This window comes from Dendropsophus ebraccatus, chromosome 2 (genome assembly GCF_027789765.1).
Source record: "Dendropsophus ebraccatus isolate aDenEbr1 chromosome 2, aDenEbr1.pat, whole genome shotgun sequence".
Classification (NCBI taxonomy): domain Eukaryota; kingdom Metazoa; phylum Chordata; class Amphibia; order Anura; family Hylidae; genus Dendropsophus; species Dendropsophus ebraccatus.
In genome coordinates, this window is record NC_091455.1 from 216,217,418 (window position 1) to 216,239,315 (window position 21,898).

General features: G+C 54.5%; 2 protein-coding genes across 9 annotated transcripts in view; one reads left to right on the forward strand and one right to left on the reverse strand.

The window, feature by feature from the left end:
- GTPBP10 (GTP binding protein 10) lies at positions 1-15,013 on the reverse strand. 3 transcript variants are annotated; one of them, XM_069959523.1, is made up of 10 exons: positions 14,945-15,013; positions 13,629-13,822; positions 12,943-13,034; positions 7,966-8,110; positions 5,110-5,183; positions 4,721-4,773; positions 3,936-4,047; positions 3,684-3,757; positions 892-1,015; positions 1-628 (listed from the first exon to the last, which is right to left on the reverse strand). In XM_069959523.1, the coding sequence occupies exons 1-10, from the start codon at positions 14,975-14,977 to the stop codon at positions 378-380; spliced, it is 1,152 nt and encodes a 383-aa protein (XP_069815624.1). In that variant the 5' UTR covers positions 14,978-15,013; the 3' UTR covers positions 1-377. The 3 variants fall into 3 exon arrangements, with proteins under 3 accessions (XP_069815624.1, XP_069815625.1, XP_069815626.1); XM_069959524.1 differs by having other exon boundaries at positions 14,895-14,981; XM_069959525.1 differs by lacking the exon at positions 14,945-15,013 and adding an exon at positions 14,653-14,707.
- Positions 13,757-21,898, forward strand: part of FAM237B (family with sequence similarity 237 member B) — a 25,990-nt gene continuing 17,848 nt past the window's right edge. Inside the window, exon 1 of one of the 6 annotated variants that reach the window (XM_069959530.1) lies at positions 13,757-13,845. The gene's annotated coding sequence lies outside the window, so the exon portion shown is untranslated. Of the gene's footprint in view, positions 13,846-14,996; positions 15,094-15,158; positions 15,187-20,374; positions 20,458-21,898 lie in introns of those variants that run through there. The other 5 variants (XM_069959528.1, XM_069959533.1, XM_069959527.1 and 2 more) reach the window with 5 other exon arrangements.

Here is a 21,898-nt window from a genome sequence, read left to right on the forward strand (position 1 = left end):
TTTCTGTACAAAATATTTTATTGCAATTACAAATACTGTACAAGATTCTACATCCGGGGGGATTGGTCAGTCCATTGAGTGTTCTGGGGGGGGATCAGTCAGTCCACTGTGTGTTCTGGGGGGATGGGTCAGTCCACTGTGTGTTCTGGGGGGAATCAGTCAGTCCACTGTGTGTTCTGGGGGGAATCAGTCAGTCCACTGTGTGTTCTGGGGGGAATCAGTCAGTCCACTGTGTGTTCTGGGGGGGATCGGTCAGTCCACTGTGTGTTCTGGGGGGGATCGGTCAGTCCACTGTGTGTTCTGGGGGGGATCGGTCAGTCCACTGTGTGTTCTGGGGGGGGGATCGGTCAGTCCACTGTGTGTTCTGGGGGGATCGGTCAGTCCACTGTGTGTTCTGGGGGGAGCAGCTGTCTGTATCTGACGCTATGAGATGATAAGGTATGGAGGCTCTGCAGCTTCTCTCTGGCCGTCTCTTGGATCTCCCGTTCGGCCTGTTCATCTAGCGAGCTGCGGATACATCCTTTAAGCTCTTCCATTCCCTGGTTCGTAGCCGCAGAGATGGGGACAATGTGCTTGAAGTTGATCTGACGTTCTGGGACCAGCTCCTCCGGCAACGTGTGCAAATGATCTGAGGATACAGAGATTAGTCCTGACATTCTGCTCTACTCATACGGCTGCACAGACTCCGGACCCTACATCTCAGATAAGGCCGCATTCACACTGCGCTTTTGCAATCAGTTTTATGCAAAAAATGGATGAAAAAACTGATGTATTTGTGTGCACAATACGGATTGCAAGAACGCAGTGCGAACCCGGCCTAAGAAAGCTGCAAGTCACAAGAGGTCTGTGTAGGAGCAGCAGACACGCCGGGCATGCTGGGAGACCTCTTACCCGCTGGATGTTCAAGCTGCTGCATCAACTCGTGGAACCTGTCCTCAGCATCGGGCAGATCCATCTTATTCACGGCCAGTAAGGCCGGCTTATCCAGCAGGTCGTCTTTGTACAATTCAAGCTCCTAGAATATAAAGATTTTCATAATCAGGATGCAGTCCTGGACACAACCAGGGGACAAGAGAGGGCGCTATACTAACAAGGAAAAAAAAATACAAGCTGGAAAAAGATGCCAACGGAGATGTGTGGTCTGAAAAGGATTGTCCGGTCTAGAAATAATATTGTCGTGTACTGTTACAGGGTTTATCCAGTACTAGAAAAACATGGCCGCTCTCTTCCAAAAATTGGGCCAACTTTATGCTACACACAACCTGGGGAAAGCGGTGGTGCTGTTATTAAAAGTAGCGGTTTCTAATCCTGGACAACCCCTTTAAAGGGGTACTCTGGCAAAAAAAGTAAAATTCTTTCAAGTCAGTTGGTGTCAGAAAGTTATACAGATTTGTAATTTACCTCTATGTAAAAATCTCCAGTCTTCCAGTACTTATCAGCTGCTGTACGTCCGGCAGGAAGTGGTGTATTCCCTCCAGTCTGGCACAGTGCTGTCTGCTGCCACCTCTGTCCATGTCAGGAACTGTCCAGAGCAGCAGCAAATCCCCATAGAAAACCTCTCCTGCTGTGGACAGTTCCTGACATGGACAGAGGTGGCAGCAGAGAGCACTATGTCACACTGGAGAGAATACACCACTTCCTGCAGGACATACAGCAGCAAAGTAGTACTGAAAGACTAAATATAGAAGTAAATTACAAGTCTTCACAACTTTCTGACACCATGTAAAAAGAAAAAAAGAAAAAGATTTTCGCCGGAGTGCCCCTTTAAGGAACCCTTAGTTAATATGGGGGGGGGGGGGGGGGGGGGATTCTGTTCAGGATTCTCATCTTTTAGCCAAAGTGATCAGCAGCTACCAAGAGTGTCTCATGTTCCGGAGGACCTGTCCTGCCCCCCCATGTGTAACACTACCCTCCCCCCATGTGGTGGCGCTGCAGGGAAATTACTTACTTCCTCACTAATCAGAGCAGATCTCTGTGGTCACCAGGGAGGTGAGGAGACTCTGTGATCTGCTTATTGCATGGATTATCCAAGCAGAGAGCTCCTTTATATTTAATAAACATCAGGCCTTAAAGGAGTATTTCCCCTAAGAGCTGAAAAAACAAATTCCCCCAACCAGAGCTGCTCGTACTCACCAAGTCCCCCTGACTTTTCTCCCATCTTTCTCGCTCCTTTCTTTCCATAGTTACAATTTCTTTAAAAAAAGCTGATTTATATTCAACATGGTCCTGGGCAGAAAACTACATCTCCCATCATGCAATGCTTATGCTCGATTGGTCCATGATGAGCCATGAGCGGGAGGCCGAGGGTGGCCACGGGTAAGTGTCGGGGTGAGCACCAGGGGGGAAGCTGCGGGGGAGCTCAGAAGGTGCACAGTGGGGGCGGGGCACAGAGTGCGGTCGGCCTCAGGTGAGCACCAGGGATGGGGGGCACACAGTGACAGGGGAGGGCTGCTGTCAAAGAAGGAGACAGTCATCAGCGGCGGCTGTCAGTGTCCTCCTTCACTTCAGGGAGCCGGGTTAGAAGCAATTACCCAGCCCATTGAAGAGACAGAAGAAACATGATCCCAACACGGAGGGTGGGGGCCAGGAGCAGGGAGCGGTGTCGGAGTGGACTGAGATCTGATGGTTCTATGTGCTTAGAGGGGGTGAATGCATCTAGATAACAGCAAAACTGCAGAATCCATAATACATTGATATTGGAAAGCTGGAAAGCTACGGGTGGGCAACGTATTGATGCAAAAATAATTTGGGGGGGGGGGGGGGGGTACCACTTTAATGTTGGCTCATTGCTAGGATGCCGGCAGCAGATGTCCATCCTCCCGGCTGTCAGTATCACAATATAAAGATGACAAACTGCAATTATATATGAAGGCGCCGAATGTCGGACAATGTCGGGTGTCCGTGTACAGATGATATAAGGGTGATGGGTGATCCTGAAAGCAGAAGGGTGTCGCTGTCATCACTGGGAGAGAGTCAGCATAGTGCGCCACTAGCCACTCAGCATAGTGCGCCACTCGCCACTCGGCACAGTGCGCCACTCACCACTCAGCATAGTGCGCCACTCGCCACTCAGCATAGTGCGCCACTCACCACTCAGCATAGTGCGCCACTCGCCACTCAGCATAGTGCGCCACTCGCCACTCGGCACAGTGCGCCACTCACCACTCAGCATAGTGCGCCACTCGCCACTCAGCATAGTGCGCCACTCACCACTCAGCATAGTGCGCCACTCGCCACTCAGCATAGTGCGCCACTCGCCACTCGGCACAGTGCGCCACTCGCCACTCAGCACAGTGCGCCACTCGCCACTCAGCATAGTGCGCCACTCGCCACTCAGCATAGTGCGCCACTCGCCACAGTGCGCCACTCGCCACTCAGCACAGTGCGCCACTCGCCACTCAGCATAGTGCGCCACTCGCCACTCAGCACAGTGCGCCACTCGCCACTCAGCACAGTGCGCCACTCGCCACTCAGCACAGTGCGCCACTCGCCACTCAGCACAGTGCGCCACTCGCCACTCAGCATAATGCGCCACTCACCACTCAGCATAGTGCGCCACTCGCCACTCAGCACAGTGCGCCACTCGCCACTCAGCACAGTGCGCCACTCGCTACTCAGCACAGTGCGCCACTCGCCACTCAGCACAGTGCGCCACTCGCCACTCAGCATAGTGCGCCACTCACCAGCATCAGCAGCTGCACCGTCTCAAAGGCCGTTCTGAACGGAGTCTTAAAGGAGAGCTGGAATCCAGAGACGTCTACCTAGATACAAAACAACAGAAGCCGATCAGTGATCTTGTGACTTCCCTATGGATGGTGCATGGGTGTAACTGTGCAATCATCCCTGTACATACATAGAGCGCCCCCTGCAGTCTCTCCTCAGTATTACCATACATTGGTGTGGCAGGGTTTACCAGGAAGTCACCGGCAGGACACCTACCACAAAGAGCAGCTGCTTGGTTCTCTCCACGTGCTTGAGGAACTTGTGGCCCATTCCCCGGTTGATGTGAGCGCCTTCTATTAATCCAGGGAGATCGGCCACCGAAATCTACGGAAGGAAGCCGCTAAATAAACTAACAACAGAGGCAGAAGAATAAAGATGATGAGACACAACAGGGTGCGACATGAGGCGACTGCGGGACGGCGGCTTCAATCTCTGCTGGGAAACCAATCTCCCTGCAGCGCCCCCACAGGTGAAATAAAGCATTACTGCTGTCCTATAGGTTATATGGCTATTACACCGCTGTCCTATAGGTTATATGGCTATTACAGCGCTGTCCTATAGGTTATATGGCTATTACACCGCTGTCCTGTATGTATATGGCTATTACACCGCTGTCCTATATGTATATGGCTATTACACCGCTGTCCTGTATGTATATGGCTATTACACCGCTGTCCTATATGTATATGGCTATTACACCGCTGTCCTATATGTATATGGCTATTACACCGCTGTCCTATATGTATATGGCTATTACACCGCTGTCCTATATGTATATGGCTATTACACCGCTGTCCTATATGTATATGGCTATTACACTGCTGTCCTATAGGTTATATGGCTATTACAGCGCTGTCCTATATGTATATGGCTATTACACCGCTGTCCTATATGTATATGGCTATTACAGCTGAGCTTGGGGGGGGGGGGTAATAATGTATCTGTAGGAGGGGCTGATATAACCTCCATGGTGGGAGCGGGGGAGGGGGGCTGTTACCTGCTTGTAGTCAGGATACATGATTTTTCCCACTTCGGGTCGCACTGTTGTAACTGGGAAGAAAACACAATAAAACTTCAGTCTGAATGTAAATTGTTCCAATCAAAGTATAAAAGTTGTGTCAGATTGATGTCATTGCAAGTAGATCTCATGGGTTATAGCTAGTGCAAGCTCCGAGGGGGCGGGGCATGATACAAGGTCTCTGATTGGTGTTACCCAATGTAATGCCCCGCCCCCGCAGACACGGCTATAGACATAACACAATATATACAATGTCACATTATACCACAGCTTCTCCCCATTATTATCAGGCTGTGCAGCCACTCACACTCTATGATGCAGCTGCAGGTTATACAGGTATTATTTATATACAGCCGCCAGATACTTACAGGGATAATCTGCAATCTGGGGTTTGGCGTGTGAGACGCTGCTGAGGATGGACGACTTGCCGGCATTAGGAAACCTGGAGAAGGAGATGATATAGGATTATATAGGAGATGGTATAGGATTATATAGGATTATATAGGAGATGGTATAGGATTATATAGGAGATGGTATAGGATTATATGGGAGATGGTATAGGATTATATAGGATTATATGGGAGATGGTACAGGATTATATAGGAGATGGTATAGGATTATATGGGAGATGGTATAGGATTATATAGGAGATGGTATAGGATTATATAGGATTATATAGGAGATGGTATAGGATTATATAGGAGATGGTACAGGATTATATAGGATTATATAGGAGATGGTATAGGATTATATAGGAGATGGTACAGGATTATATAGGAGATGGTACAGGATTATATAGGATTATATAGGAGATGGTATAGGATTATATAGGAGATGGTATAGGATTATATAGGAGATGGTACAGGATTATATAGGATTATATAGGAGATGGTATAGGATTATATAGGGCGCCTGCTGTATAATAGGGGACAACGCTGCCTGTAGGACTGTACTGAGCTCTATCAGATCCCTGCGGGGTATTACTGGGTCTCAGGAGGTCGGGATGTTTGGGTCATGTCTGACACCGTGATGGGCAGATGACCTCTCACCTGTTATGGCTTCTGCCCCCTGTAGAGGGAGTAGTTGGGACATACAGGCGGCTACATATGGATTATACTGATATTGTAGGGGAGTAACTTTATATGTGACCACGGACTAAGCGATCCGGACGTATCTCCCTCCCAGACGCACAGAGGGCGGCCGCTGACTATGTAGGTTTATGTAACGACCCTCGTCATTCTGCCCGTTCCCTTTCATTTACTGATCTGCAGAGAGAACAATAAAGAAACAACGGCCGCGTGTTTGTGTCTGGTAGAATAATAGGAGTAATAATTCCGTAACAAGACGCTGGGAGATTTCTCCTTCATGTCTCCATCAAAGGAAATGGCTGACGGAGAGATGAGAGAGAGTGGAGGGTCCTCATCTAGAGAGACGATCAGCGAGGGATTAAAGAGAGCGCTTCACCCCCGCAAACAACGGAGACCTCCACAGCTCTATAGTAAGAGGTACCCCGCATCCACAGCTCTATAGTAAGAGGTACCCCGCATCCACAGCTCTATAGTAAGAGGTACCCCGCATCCACAGCTCTATAGTAAGAGGTACCCCGCATCCACAGCTCTATAGTAAGAGGTACCCCGCATCCACAGCTCTATAGTAAGAGGTACCCCACATCCACAGCTCTATAGTAAGAGGTACCCCGCATCCACAGCTCTATAGTAAGAGGTACCCCGCATCCACAGCTCTATAGTAAGAGGTACCCCGCATCCACAGCTCTATAGTAAGAGGTACCTCTAAACCACAGCTCTATAGTAAGAGGTACCCCGCATCCACAGCTCTATAGTAAGAGGTACCCCGCATCCACAGCTCTATAGTAAAAGGTACCCCGCATCCACAGCTCTATAGTAAGAGGTACCCCACATCCACAGCTCTATAGTAAGAGGTACCCCGCATCCACAGCTCTATAGTAAGAGGTACCCCGCATCTACAGCTCTATAGTAAGAGGTACCCCGCATCCACAGCTCTATAGTAAGAGGTACCCCGCATCCACAGCTCTATAGTAAGAGGTACCTCTAAACCACAGCTCTATAGTAAGAGGTACCCCGCATCCACAGCTCTATAGTAAGAGGTACCCCCGCATCCACAGCTCTATAGTAAGAGGTATCCCGCATCCACAGCTCTATAGTAAGAAGTACCCCACATCCACAGCTCTATAGTAAGAGGTACCCCGCATCCACAGCTCTATAGTAAGAGGTACCCCGCATCCACAGCTCTATAGTAAGAGGTACCCCGCATCCACAGCTCTATAGTAAGAGGTACCCCGCATCCACAGCTCTATAGTAAGAGGTACCCCGCATCCACAGCTCTATAGTAAGAGGTACCCCGCATCCACAGCTCTATAGTAAGAGGTACCCCGCATCCATAGCTCTATAGTAAGAGGTACCCCGCATCCACAGCTCTATAGTAAGAGGTACCCCGCATCCACAGCTCTATAGTAAGAGGTACCCCGCATCCACAGCTCTATAGTAAGAGGTACCTCTAAACCACAGCTCTATAGTAAGAGGTACCCCGCATCCACAGCTCTATAGTAAGAGGTACCCCGCATCCACAGCTCTATAGTAAGAGGTATCCCGCATCCACAGCTCTATAGTAAGAAGTACCCCACATCCACAGCTCTATAGTAAGAGGTACCCCGCATCCACAGCTCTATAGTAAGAGGTACCCCGCATCCACAGCTCTATAGTAAGAGGTACCCCGCATCCACAGCTCTATAGTAAGAGGTACCCCGCATCCACAGCTCTATAGTAAGAGGTACCCCGCATCCACAGCTCTATAGTAAGAGGTACCCCGCATCCACAGCTCTATAGTAAGAGGTACCCCGCATCCATAGCTCTATAGTAAGAGGTACCCCGCATCCAGAGCTCTATAGTAAGAGGTACCCCGCATCCACAGCTCTATAGTAAGAGGTACGCCGCATCCACATCTCTGTGATCTGTGCAGGGAGGGGGAGGAGGGGAGCTGTGAGTATTACCCACTGTGAATCGAGGCTCTAGTGTTCTCTATAATTGGTATCACCTGGTATTGTGATGATGATGATGATGATGATGATGATGATGATGATGATGATGATGATGATGATGAGGAGGATAACAATGCTGAGGAATGATCTCTACGGAACAGGAGAGGTCCCGGCAGGCTGTGGATTGCAGGAATGGCGCTGTACTCACCCCACTAACCCCACGTCTGCGATCAGTTTCATATCCAGGCGGATCACTCGTCTCTGACCTTTAGCAGGAAGGAAATCGGTCCTGAATCCTCCGCCCTGCCCTCCTCTGGCCACCTGCAGCTTGTCTCCTTCTCTATCCAGCTCACCTACAGGTACAGAAGAACCATAAGGACACATGATCCAAAGCCTCAGGCTGCATTCACACAGACAGTGTTTGTGTTCCTGGGTGGAAGGAGGAGTGGTCCTAAAAAATGGCCGATCCCAGGTAGACACGCCTTTTCCTCATGTCTCCTCCCTGCTGTTCAATTACAATAAAGTAGAAGACGTTGAATCGGTGAGTGCATGAGTTCTAATACTCTCTCCGTGCACCACCGCGGGCGTCCTGAGAGACTATATACCTTTAATCTGAGTCGGTGTCCAACGCGGGACTTGCACAGCTTGCAGTGCCGGCTTGCTGTATCTGCGGAACTGGGCTTTATACTTTCTTTACTCTCATTTTGCCTCCATACAAGATGCATTCAGTACACAGGGTCCAGGAGCCACATCCAGTGCACAGGAGCAAGGAGCGGCGTCCAGTACACAGTAATAAGGAGCGGCATCCAGTGCACAGGAGCAAGGAGCGGCATCCAGTGCACAGCAATAAGGAGCGGCATCCAGTGCACAGCAATAAGGAGCGGCATCCAGTGCACAGCAATAAGGAGCGGCATCCAGTGCACGGCAATAAGGAGCGGCATCCAGTGCACGGCAATAAGGAGCGGCATCCAGTGCACGGCAATAAGGAGCGGCATCCAGTGCACGGCAATAAGGAGCGGCATCCAGTGCACAGCAATAAGGAGCGGCATCCAGTGAACAGCAATAAGGAGCGGCATCCAGTGAACAGCAATAAGGAGCGGCATTCAGTGAACAGCAATAAGAAGCGGCATTCAGTGAACAGCAATAAGAAGCGGCATCCAGTGCACAGCAATAAGGAGCGGCATCCAGTACACAGGAATAAGGAGCGGCATCCAGCACACAGGAATAAGGAGCGGCATCCAGCACACAGGAATAAGGAGCGGCATCCAGCGCACAGCAATAAGGAGCGGCATCCAGTGCACAGCAATAAGGAGCGGCATCCAGTGCACAGGAATAAGGAGCGGCATCCAGTACACAGGAATAAGGAGCAGCAGCCAGTAACAAAGCACAACAATCACTGAACTCAGGGAGAACTGCGAAAAAATCCAATGGAGTCCTCATTTACAAGTCTCCACTGATTGTCCCCTACAAAATTTTAATATGCAAAGAAGGGGTCCATGGAGGCTCAGTTAAGAGTCTCAAATCACGGGAATAGCCAGATATCCCTCTCTCCAGAGAAGGAAGCCCGTTGCCAAGGTGCGCCTCCTAGTGGGGAGAGCACCAAACCACCCTGATACGTAGTCAGGGTGGTTTGGTGCTCTCCCTACTAGGAGGCACCCCTTGGCAACAGGCTTCCTTCTCTGGAGAGAGGGATATCTGGCAATTCCCGTGTTTTGAGACTCGCAACTAAGGCTCCACAGACCCCTTCTTTGCATGAGCAGCGGCCAGTACTCAGGAATAAGGAGCGACATCCAGTGCACAGGAGCAAGGAACAGGACTCAGTACACAGGAATGAGGAGCGGCATCCAGTGCACAGGAGACGGGAGCAGAATCCAGTACACAGGAATAAGGAGTGGCATCCAGTGCACAGGAGACAGGAGCAGCATCCAGTGCACAGGAGACAGGAGCAGCATCCAGTGCACAGGAATAAGGAGCAGCATCCAGTACACAGGAATAAGGAGCAGCATCCAGTACACAGGAATAAGGAGCAGCATCCAGTACACAGGAATAAGGAGCAGCATCCAGTACACAGGAATAAGGAGCAGCATCCAGTACACAGGAATAAGGAGCAGCATCCAGTGCACAGGAGCAAGGAACAGGATTCAGTACACAGGAATGAGGAGCGGCATCCAGTGCACAGGAGACAGGAGCAGAATCCAGTACACAGGAATAAGGAGTGGCATCCAGTGCACAGGAGACAGGAGCAGCATCCAGTACACAGGAATAAGGAGCAGCATCCAGTGCAAAGGAGCAAGGAACACGATTCAGTACACAGGAATGAGGAGCGGCATCCAGTGCACAGGAGACAGGAGCAGAATCCAGTACACAGGAATAAGGAGTGGCATCCAGTGCACAGGAGACAGCAGCAGCATCCAGTACACAGGAATGAGGAGCGGCATCCAGTGCACAGGAGGGGGGAGCAGCCAGTACGCAGTAATAAGGAGCAGCATCCAGTAAACAGGAATAAGGAGCGGCATCCAGCGCACAGGAGCGGCATCCAGTGCACAGTAATAAGGAGCGGCATCCAGTGCACAGTAATAAGGAGCGGCATCCAGTGCACAGGAATAAGGAGCGGCATCCAGTGCACAGTAATAAGGAGCGGCATCCAGTGCACAGGAATAAGGAGCGGCATCCAGTGCACAGCAATAAGGAGCGGCATCCAGTGCACAGCAATAAGGAGCGGCATCCAGTGCACAGCAATAAGGAGCGGCATCCAGTGCACAGCAATAAGGAGCGGCATCCAGTGCACAGCAATAAGGAGCGGCATCCAGTGCACAGCAATAAGGAGCGGCATCCAGTGCACAGCAATAAGGAGCGGCATCCAGTGCACAGCAATAAGGAGCGGCATCCAGTGCACAGCAATAAGGAGCGGCATCCAGTGCACAGCAATAAGGAGCGGCATCCAGTGCACAGCAATAAGGAGCGGCATCCAGTGCACAGCAATAAGGAGCGGCATCCAGTGCACAGCAATAAGGAGCGGCATCCAGTGCACAGCAATAAGGAGCGGCATCCAGTGCACAGCAATAAGGAGCGGCATCCAGTGCACAGCAATAAGGAGCGGCATCCAGTGCACAGCAATAAGGAGCGGCATCCAGTGCACAGCAATAAGGAGCGGCATCCAGTGCACAGCAATAAGGAGCGGCATCCAGTGCACAGCAATAAGGAGCGGCATCCAGTGCACAGCAATAAGGAGCGGCATCCAGTGCACAGCAATAAGGAGCGGCATCCAGTGCACAGCAATAAGGAGCGGCATCCAGTGCACAGCAATAAGGAGCGGCATCCAGTGCACAGCAATAAGGAGCAGCATACAGTACACAGGAATAAGGAGCAGCAGCCAGTAACAAAACACAACAATCACTAAATTCAGGGAGAACAGCGAAAAAATCCAATGAAGTCCTCATTTACAAGTCTCCACTGATTGTCCCCTACAAAATTTGAATATGCAAAGAAGGGGTCCATGGAGCCTCAGTTACGAGTCTCAAATCACGGGAATAGCCAGATATCCCTCTCTCCAGAGAAGGAAGCCCGTTGCCAAGGTGCGTCTCCTAGTGGGGAGAGCACCAAACCACCCTGATACGTAGTCAGGGTGGTTTGGTGCTCTCCCCACTAGGAGGCACCCCTTGGCAACGGGCTTCCTTCTCTGGAGAGAGGGATATTTGGCTATTCCCGTGATCTGAGACTCGTAACTGAGGCTCCACGGACCCCTTCTTTGCATGAGCAGCGGCAGGTACTCAGGAATAAGGAGCGGCATCCAGTGCACAGGAGCAAGGAACAGGACTCAGTACACAGGAATGAGGAGCGGCATCCAGTGCACAGGAGACAGGAGCAGAATCCAGTACACAGGAATAAGGAGTGGCATCCAGTGCACAGGAGGGGGGAGCAGCAGCCAGTACGCAGGAATAAGGAGCGGCATCTAGTACGCAGGAATAAGGAGCGGCATCCAGTACGCAGGAATAAGGAGCGGCATCCAGTGCACAGGAGAGAGGAGCGGCATCCAGTGCACAAGAGACAGGAGCAGAATCCAGTACACAAGAATAAGGAGCGGCATCCAGTGCACAGGAGACAGGAGCAGAATCCAGTACACAGGAGACAGGAGCGGCATCCAGTGGACAGGAGAGGCATCCAGTACACAGGAGACAGGAGAGGCATCCAGTACACAGGAGACAGGAGCAGAATCCAGTACACAGGAGACAGGAGCGGCATCCAGTGCACAGGAGAGGCATCCAGTACACAGGAGACAGGAGAGGCATCCAGTACACAGGAGACAGGAGCGGCATCCAGTACACAGTGGACAGGAGCGGCATCCAGTGGACAGGAGCGGCATCCAGTGGACAGGAGCGGCATCCAGTGCACAGGAGACAGGAGCGGCATCCAGTGCACAGGAGCGGCATCCAGTGCACAGGAGACAGGAGCGGCATCCAGTGCACAGGAGACAGGAGCGGCATCCAGTGCACAGGAGACAGGAGCGGCATCCAGTGCACAGGAGACAGGAGCGGCATCCAGTGCACAGGAGACAGGAGCGGCATCCAGTGCACAGGAGACAGGAGCGGCATCCAGTGCACAGGAGACAGGAGCGGCATCCAGTGCACAGGAGACAGGAGCGGCATCCAGTGCACAGGAGACAGGAGCGGCATCCAGTGCACAGGAGACAGGAGCGGCATCCAGTGCACAGGAGACAGGAGCGGCATCCAGTGCACAGGAGACAGGAGCGGCATCCAGTGCACAGGAGACAGGAGCGGCATCCAGTGCACAGGAGAGGCATCCAGTGCACAGGAGACAGGAGCGGCATCCAGTGCACAGGAGACAGGAGCGGCATCCAGTGCACAGGAGAGAGAAGAGGCAGCCAGTACACAGGAGCAGCAGCCAGTACACAGGAGCAGCAGCCAGTACACAGGAGCAGCAGCCAGTACACAGGAGCAGCAGCCAGTACACAGGAGCAGCAGCCAGTACACAGGAGCAGCAGCTAGTACACAGGAGCAGCAGCCAGTACACAGGAGCAGCAGCCAGTACATAGGAGAGAGGAGAAGCTTTAGCCAATATACAGGAGAGGGAAGCAGCAGTCAGTACACAGGAATGAAGAGCAGCATCCAGTACACAGGAGCAAGTAGCAGGATTCAGTGCACAAAAGTGTGGAGCAGTATCTCACCTATCTTGGCGCCATTGTCTGTGGTAACAGCAATCCCAACAGGCACATCCACCACACAGTCAGCCCCGGGGGTTCCTTTGAGGGCTCTAACACTAGAAGGAAGACAATAGAGGATTACAGATATACTGTGGTAGTATGGGAATCCTGCTGCCTTTATTGTACTCATTGGATAAATACTATAAGTGTTTTTTCTAAGAGGATGAGAGCCACAGGTTTTGCATTCTTCTTGTACGGGAGACTATTTTGCTGTACACCTCTGACTTCCTGTCCATAATATAACGCTGTAGTTCAGGACTATAGGAAAGCTGGGTGACAGTCCTTAAGCTAAGCATAAGCTACAAAGGCAATTCTATAATTTCACACAACTTTCCCACAAACACACAGAATAATAATGGTAGGTAGCATCTGTAAAAAAACATTTTAGCTCCCACTATGTCACCCAACTTTCCCAAACTCCTGAATATGAACCCTTCCAAGTTACCTTACAATGCAACCCGCACAGCAGCACTGCTCACAACACTGTATTCTAGGAAAGCTGAGTGAGAAGTAACATGGCTGCCCTCACAGCATCTATATAGACACCCAGCTTTCCTACACTCTAGAACAGCAGGAAGATAAGGAGTATGGCACAAGGCTGGGGGGGGGGGGGGGGGGGGGGGGGAGTACACCCCAGTCACATGACTCACCTGCTGTTAACACCCACAGCACCAACAAAGCGTTTCTGAGGGAACTTGCTCTTCACGTGTTTCATGGTGACGTCATGTTTGGCCACCACCCACACGTCACCTCCTCTCCCACCTTCCCCGCCCAGCCGCGGCAGCCCCATGCCACCGGTGCCGCCCTTCACCAGGATCCGCAGGTTGTCTATGAAGTTTCCATACTATGATGAAGGAGACATGATAGGTGAGAGTCCATCCCGCCGACCCGTCACACAACGCCGGCCACAGGAGCTTACAATCTGTCCGACCTATCACCAAAAGGGTTAGAGGAGTAGAGACTGGGAGAGAAGACATGATGCAGTGTCTGGAGATGCTGCAGCGCCCTCTACAGGGGAAATGCACAACTACATGTTATCAATTTTGTTTGGTCAATTTCAGTTTGCGCAGAAAATTTTGGACTATTGAAATTGAGGGACCCAGCCCTTCAAGGGGAACTCCTCCAAAATCTTTTTCTTTTAAATGACCTGGTGTCAGATATATAGATTTGTAATTTACTTCTATAAAAAAAAAAAAGTCTTCAGTCTTTCAGTACTCATCAGCTGCTGTATGTCCTGCAGGAAGTGGTGTATTCTCTCCAGTCTGACACAGTGCTCTCTGCTGCCACCTCTGTCCATGTCAGGAACTGTCCAGAGCAGGAGAGGTTTTCTATGGGGATTTGCTGCTGCTCTGGACAGTTCCTGACATGGACAGAGGTGGCAGCAGAGAGCACTGTGTCAGACTGGAGAGAATACACCACGTCCTGCAGGACATACAGCAGCTGATAAGTACTGGAAGACTGGACAGTTCCTGACATGGACAGAGGTGGCATCAGAGAGCACTGTGTCGGACTGGAGAGAATACACCACTTCCTGCAGGACATACTGCAGCTGATAAGTACTGGAAGACTGGACAGTTCCTGACATGGACAGAGGTGGCATCAGAGAGCACTGTGTCGGACTGGAGACAGGACAGGTTAAAAAAAAAAATAATAATTTTATATATATATACTCACACACACACATCACCCCAGTACATACTGCACCGTGCTGACAGGATGAGTATACATATATACATCACCCCGGTATATACCGCACCATGCTGACAGGATGAGTATACATATATACATCACCCCGGTATATACCGCACCATGCTGCCAGGAAGGGGATATATATATATATATATATATATATATATATATATATATATATATATACATACATACACACACACACATCACCCCGGTATATACCGCACCATGCTGACAGGACGGGGATATATACACATCACCCCGGTATATCCCGCACCTTCCGCAGGAGAGCTCGGCCGCACAGCACCATGCTGCCAGGACGCCGGGAATGTCACTGAGGAGACGGTGCACTCGCTACTCCGCCCGCCGGGAACTACAGCACCGCACATCAGTTCCGGCCACACACACAGCCATGGCGGGGTGTAGGTAACCAATAGCAACCGGGACAGATTTCTGTGGGACCCTATGCAGAATATACATGCCCTGCAGCTGAGGAGTCAGATAATATAAGATCTGCCTGTAATAACCAGAGACCATGATGCCGGTGTGAACTGCGCCTTACTGCTCTGTATAACCGCATGTAATGAGGGGAGGAGTCATCAGTTCTATCTCCTCCAGATGAATCCCAGGGCTGTGTGTACAGGGCTTATACAATGGTGCCAGGACTGGGTATATATATGGGTCTGCTGTCTCGGGTATATAAGTGCCCCCTGGGCTGCTTCCTCTGGGGTATATAAGTGCCCTCTGGTCTGCTACCTCTGGGGTATATAAGTGCCCCCTGGTCTGCTACCTCTGGGGTATATAAGTGCCCCCTGGTCTGCTTCCTCTGGGGTATATAAGTGCCCCCTGGTCTGCTTCCTCTGGGGTATATAAGTGCCCCCTGGTCTGCTTCCTCTGGGGTATATAAGTGCCCTCTGGTCTGCTTCCTCTGGGGTATATAAGTGCCCCCTGGTCTGCTGCCTCTGGGGTATATAAGTGCCCTCTGGTCTGCTTCCTCTGGGGTATATAAGTGCCCCCTGGTCTGCTGCCTCTGGGGTATATAAGTGCCCCCTGGTCTGCTGCCTCTGGGGTATATAAGTGCCCTCTGGTCTGCTTCCTCTGGGGTATATAAGTGCCCCCTGGTCTGCTGCCTCTGGGGTATATAAGTGCCCCCTGGTCTGCTTCCTCTGGGGTATATAAGTGCCCCCTGGTCTGCTGCCTCTGGGGTATATAAGTGCCCCCTGGTCTGCTGCCTCTGGGGTATATAAGTGCCCTCTGGTCTGCTTCCTCTGGGGTATATAAGTGCCCTCTGGTCTGCTTCCTCTGGGGTATATAAGTGCCCTCTGGTCTGCTTCCTCTGGGGTATATACGTGTCCCCTGGTCTGCTGCCTCTGGGGTATATAAGTGCCCTCTGGTCTGCTTCCTCTGGGGTATATAAGTGCCCTCTGGTCTGCTTCCTCTGGGGTATATAAGTGCCCTCTGGTCTGCTTCCTCTGGGGTATATAAGTGCCCTCTGGTCTGCTTCCTCTGGGGTATATACGTGTCCCCTGGTCTGCTGCCTCTGGGGTATATAAGTGCCCTCTGGTCTGCTTCCTCTGGGGTATATAAGTGCCCTCTGGTCTGCTTCCTCTGGGGTATATAAGTGCCCTCTGGTCTGCTGCCTCTGGGGTATATAAGTGCCCTCTGGTCTGCTTCCTCTGGGGTATATAAGTGCCCTCTGGTCTGCTTCCTCTGGGGTATATAAGTGCCCCCTGGTCTGCTTCCTCTGGGGTATATAAGTGCCCTCTGGGCTGCTGCCTCTGGGGTATATAAGTGCCCTCTGGGCTGCTGCCTCTGGGGTATATAAGTGCCCTCTGGTCTGCTTCCTCTGGGGTATATAAGTGCCCCCTGGTCTGCTTCCTCTGGGGTATATAAGTGCCCTCTGGGCTGCTGCCTCTGGGGTATATAAGTGCCCTCTGGGCTGCTGCCTCTGGGGTATATAAGTGCCCTCTGGTCTGCTTCCTCTGGGGTATATAAGTGCCCTCTGGTCTGCTTCCTCTGGGGTATATAAGTGCCCTCTGGTCTGCTTCCTCTGGGGTATATAAGTGCCCCCTGGTCTGCTTCCTCTGGGGTATATAAGTGCCCCCTGGTCTGCTTCCTCTGGGGTATATAAGTGCCCTCTGGGCTGCTGCCTCTGGGGTATATAAGTGCCCTCTGGTCTGCTTCCTCTGGGGTATATAAGTGCCCTCTGGTCTGCTTCCTCTGGGGTATATAAGTGCCCTCTGGTCTGCTTCCTCTGGGGTATATAAGTGCCCCCTGGTCTGCTTCCTCTGGGGTATATAAGTGCCCTCTGGGCTGCTGCCTCTGGGGTATATAAGTGCCCTCTGGCTGCTGCCTCTGGGGTATATAAGTGCCCTCTGGTCTGCTTCCTCTGGGGTATATAAGTGCCCTCTGGTCTGCTTCCTCTGGGGTATATAAGTGCCCCCTGGTCTGCTTCCTCTGGGGTATATAAGTGCCCTCTGGGCTGCTGCCTCTGGGGTATATAAGTGCCCTCTGGGCTGCTGCCTCTGGGGTATATAAGTGCCCTCTGGGCTGCTGCCTCTGGCAGGGCCGTATTTGTCACTAGGCACCCGTGGTCCGGTGCCTAGGGCGGCGCCCTACGGGGGGCGGCACCTGCAGGGAACACTTTTTTTTATTATTTAAAAAAAAAAAAAAAAAAAAAATCTTTGTAGGCACCGGCCCACGGGTGCCTAGTCCGCGCCGGGGAGGGGGAGCGTCCGGGAGCAGGATCAGGATGGGCAGCAGGCAGGCTGGCTCCCTCCCCCTATGCAGCGCCGAGGTCCGGGGTCCGGGGCCGAGCTTCCGGCACACATAGCTTGACAGAGGCCGGAAGCTCACAGCTGCAGCCCCGCGATGCCCGATCTTCTCTCCTGCTCGGCGGCGCTCACGTGATGTGACGTCATCGCCGAGCAGGAGAGAAGATCCGGGACCGCGGGGCTGCAGCTGTGAGCTTCCGGCCTCTGTCAAGCTATGTGTGCCGGAAGCTCGGCCCCGGACCCCGCACCCCGCACCCCGGACCCCGGACCTCGGCACTACATGGGGGGAGGGAACCAGCCTGCCTTCCCATCCTGCTCCTGGCCGCCCGGTCTCTCCCCAGCCTCTCCCCTGCCCCCCCAGCCTCTCCCCTGCCCCCCCAGCCTCTCCCCTGCCCCCCCAGCCTCTCACCTGCCCCCCAGCCTCTCCCCTGCCCCCCCAGCCTCTCCACCTAACCCCCAGCCTCTCCACCTAACCCCCAGCCTCTCCCCTGCCCCCCCAGCCTCTCCACCTAACCCCCAGCCTCTCCCCTGCCCCCCCAGCCTCTCCACCTAACCCCCAGCCTCTCCCCTGCCCCCCCAGCCTCTCCACCTAACCCCCAGCCTCTCCCCTGCCCCCCCAGCCTCTCCCCTGCCCCCCAGCCTCTCCCCTGCCCCCCCAGCCTCTCCACCTAACCCCCAGCCTCTCCCCTGCCCCCCCAGCCTCTCCCCTGCCCCCCAGCCTCTCCCCTGCCCCCCCCCAGCCTCTCCCCTGCCCCCCCAGCCTCTCACCTGCCCCCCAGCCTCTCCCCTGCCCCCCCAGCCTCTCCACCTAACCCCCAGCCTCTCCACCTAACCCCCAGCCTCTCCCCTGCCCCCCCAGCCTCTCCCCTGCCCCCCCAGCCTCTCCCCTGCCCCCCCAGCCTCTCACCTGCCCCCCAGCCTCTCCCCTGCCCCCCCAGCCTCTCCACCTAACCCCCAGCCTCTCCACCTAACCCCCAGCCTCTCCCCTGCCCCCCCAGCCTCTCCCCTGCCCCCCCAGCCTCTCCCCTGCCCCCCCCCAGCCTCTCCCCTGCCCCCCCAGCCTCTCCCCTGCCCCCCCCCCAGCCTCTCCCCTGCCCCCCCAGCCTCTCACCTGCCCCCCAGCCTCTCCCCTGCCCCCCCCAGCCTCTCCACCTACCCCCAGCCTCTCCCCTGCCCCCCCAGCCTCTCCCCTGCCCCCCCAGCCTCTCCCCTGCCCCCCCAGCCTCTCCCCTGCCCCCCCAGCCTCTCCCCTGCCCCCCCAGCCTCTCACCTGCCCCCCAGCCTCTCCCCTGCCCCCCCAGCCTCTCCACCTAACCCCCAGCCTCTCCCCTGCCCCCCCAGCCTCTCCCCTGCCCCCCCAGCCTCTCACCTGCCCCCCAGCCTCTCCCCTGCCCCCCCCAGCCTCTCCACCTAACCCCCAGCCTCTCCCCTGCCCCCCCAGCCTCTCCCCTGCCCCCCCAGCCTCTCACCTGCCCCCCAGCCTCTCCCCTGCCCCCCCCAGCCTCTCCCCTGCCCCCCCAGCCTCTCCACCTAACCCCCAGCCTCTCCCCTGCCCCCCCAGCCTCTCCCCTGCCCCCCCAGCCTCTCCCCTGCCCCCCCAGCCTCTCACCTGCCCCCCAGCCTCTCCCCTGCCCCCCCCAGCCTCTCCCCTGCCCCCCCAGCCTCTCCCCTGCCCCCCCAGCCTCTCACCTGCCCCCCAGCCTCTCCCCTGCCCCCCCCAGCCTCTCCCCCTGCCCCCCAGCCTCTCCACCTAACCCTCAGCCTCTCCCCTGCCCCCCCAGCCTCTCCCCCTAACCCTCAGCCTCTCCCCTAACCCCCAGCCTCTCCCCTGCCCCCCCAGCCTCTCCCCTGCCCCCCCCCAGCCTCTCCCCTGCCCCCCAGCCTCTCCACCTAACCCCCAGCCTCTCCACCTAACCCCCAGCCTCTCCCCTGCCCCCCCCCAGCCTCTCCCCCTGCCCCCCAGCCTCTCCACCTAACCCCCAGCCTCTCCACCTAACCCCCCAGCCTCTCCACCTAACCCCCAGCCTCTCCCCTGCCCCCAGCCTCTCCACCTAACCCTCAGCCTCTCCCCTGCCCCCCCCCCCCAGCCTCTCCCCTGCCCCCCCAGCCTCTCCCCTGCCCCCAGCCTCTCCACCTACCCCTCAGCCTCTCCCCTGCCCCCCCCAGCCTCTCCCCTGCCCCCCCAGCCTCTCCACCTAACCCCCAGCCTCTCCCCTGCCCCCAGCCTCTCCCCTGCCCCCCCAGACTCTCCTCTGCCCCCAGCCTCTCCCCCTAACCCCCAGCCTCTCCCCTGACCCCAGCCTCTCCCCTGCCCCCCCAGCCTCTCCCCCTAACCCCCAGCCTCTCCCCCTAACCCCCAGCCTCTCCCCCTAACCCTCAGCCTCTCCCCTGCCCCCAGCCTCTCCCCTGCCCCCCCCAGCCTCTCCCCCTAACCCTCAGCCTCTCCCCTAACCCCCAGCCTCTCCCCTGCCCCCCCAGCCTCTCCCCCTAACCCTCAGCCTCTCCCCCTAACCCTCAGCCTCTCCCCCTAACCCTCAGCCTCTCCCCCTAACCCTCAGCCTCTCCCCCTAACCCTCAGCCTCTCCCCCTAACCCTCAGCCTCTCCCCCTAACCCTCAGCCTCTCCCCTGCCCCCCCCCCCCAGCCTCTCCCCCTAACCCTCAGCCTCTCCCCTAACCCCCAGCCTCTCCCCTGCCCCCCCCAGCCTCTCCCCCTAACCCTCAGCCTCTCCCCCTAACCCTCAGCCTCTCCCCTGCCCCCCCCAGCCTCTCCCCCTAAACCTCAGCCTCTCCCCTAACCCCCAGCCTCTCCCCTGCCCCCCCCCAGCCTCTCCCCCTAACCCTCAGCCTCTCCCCCTAACCCTCAGCCTCTCCCCTGCCCCCCAGCCTCTCCCCTGCCCCCCCCCCAGCCTCTCCACCTAACCCTCAGCGTCTCCCCTGACCCCAGCCTTCATGATGCTGCGCCATATGGAGAAGAAAGCAAAAAGTGAGCGACGGCAATTTGAGAAGACGTCACCTGTGAGTCATTAGTAACTGCACTGTAATCACTTCTATAGTGTGCAGAGCCTGTGTACCATTGGGGTCTCAATGGGTCAGTGTATTTGCGGTAGTGTACTGACACAGCCCTGCGGTCACTACAGTACACTAGCGCAAACTTTTAAACTAGGACCCAACTACAAGATCTGCAGGCACTACAGCTCCCAGCATATCCTGAGGGCTGCAGACTGTCAGTAAATGCTGGGAGTTGTAGTGCCTGCAGCTGTTGTAGTTGGGTCCTAGGTGCATTATACACTGGAGGCGTTGTGGGAGATCAGTGTGTGGAAGTGACACCAGAACATCACTAATAGGGATAGAACAAAAACATCTCCCCCTATCCCCTATTAGTGATGTTCTGGGGTCACTTCCCTGCACTGAGCCCCCACAGACCTATGTATTCTGATTTCCCACAACGCCTCCAGGACCCAACTACAACAGCTGCATGCACTACAACTCCCAGAACAGTCTGCAGCCCTCAGGATATGCTGGGAGTTATAGTGCCTGCAGCTGCTGTAGTTGGGTCCTAGGTGCATCATACACTGGAGGCTTTGTGGCATATCAGAATACATAGATCTGTGGGGGCTCAGTGCAGGGAAGTGACCCCAGAACATCACTAATAGGGATAGGGGGAGATGTTTTTGTTCTATCCCCTATTAGTGATGTTCTGGGGTCACTTCCCAGCACTGAGCCACCACAGATCTCTTTATTCTTATGTGCCACAAAGCATCCAGTGTATAATGCACCTAGGACCCAACTACAACAGCTGCAGGCACTACAACTCCCAGCATGTACTGACAGTCTGCGGCCCTCAGGATATGCTGGGAGTTATAGTACAGCACTACAATCCTCTGATAGCTGCCGCTGTAGACAGATGTATTACTGGACCTTCAGGGCTGATGGTTGTCACCCACAGATTGCAGCCACCAGGAGACTCTGCACACAGTGATTTATTACAGGGTTGTCCTCTCAGAGACTACAACTCCCAGCATACCCTGAGAGCTGTATAAATGGAGGTTGTTCTGAGATTTGTCACAGATACAGATGAATTCAGGAAAGGAGCGGGTCAGCATGTCGTGTCTCACTGGTTGTATATTGGTGGGCCCCAGGTCCCCCAGTCCCACACTGGACAGAACCGATCCCCAAACTAAGACGTCCCCGGCCTCCTTCCTCCCTCCATTACGTCTGTTTGATGAGAACAGCGGGCATCAAGCAGAGCAACACCCAAGTGCCAGGGTATATACCATGCATGTACAGCAACGTGTGGGGGGGGGGGGGCGCCTCTGCGTGCAAAGTGCCTAGGGCAGCATGAACTCTAAATGCAGGCCTGGTCTCTGGGGTATATAAGTGCCCTCTGGTCTGCTTCCTCTGGGGTATATAAGTGCCCCCTGGTCTGCTGCCTCTGGGGTATATAAGTGCCCCCTGG

Excerpts from the sequence above, each read along its gene's own strand:
- GTPBP10 (XM_069959523.1), bottom strand. The coding sequence starts at position 14,977 with ATGGTGCTGTGCGGCCGAGCTCTCCTGCGGAAG. Across the intron at positions 4,048-4,720 it reads TGTATCCTGACTACAAGCAG|ATTTCGGTGGCCGATCTCCC; the intron begins GTAACAGCCCCC and ends TTCCTTCCGTAG. Across the intron at positions 1,016-3,683 it reads CGGTGCAGCTGCTGATGCTG|GAGCTTGAATTGTACAAAGA; the intron begins GTGAGTGGCGCA and ends TTTATATTCTAG.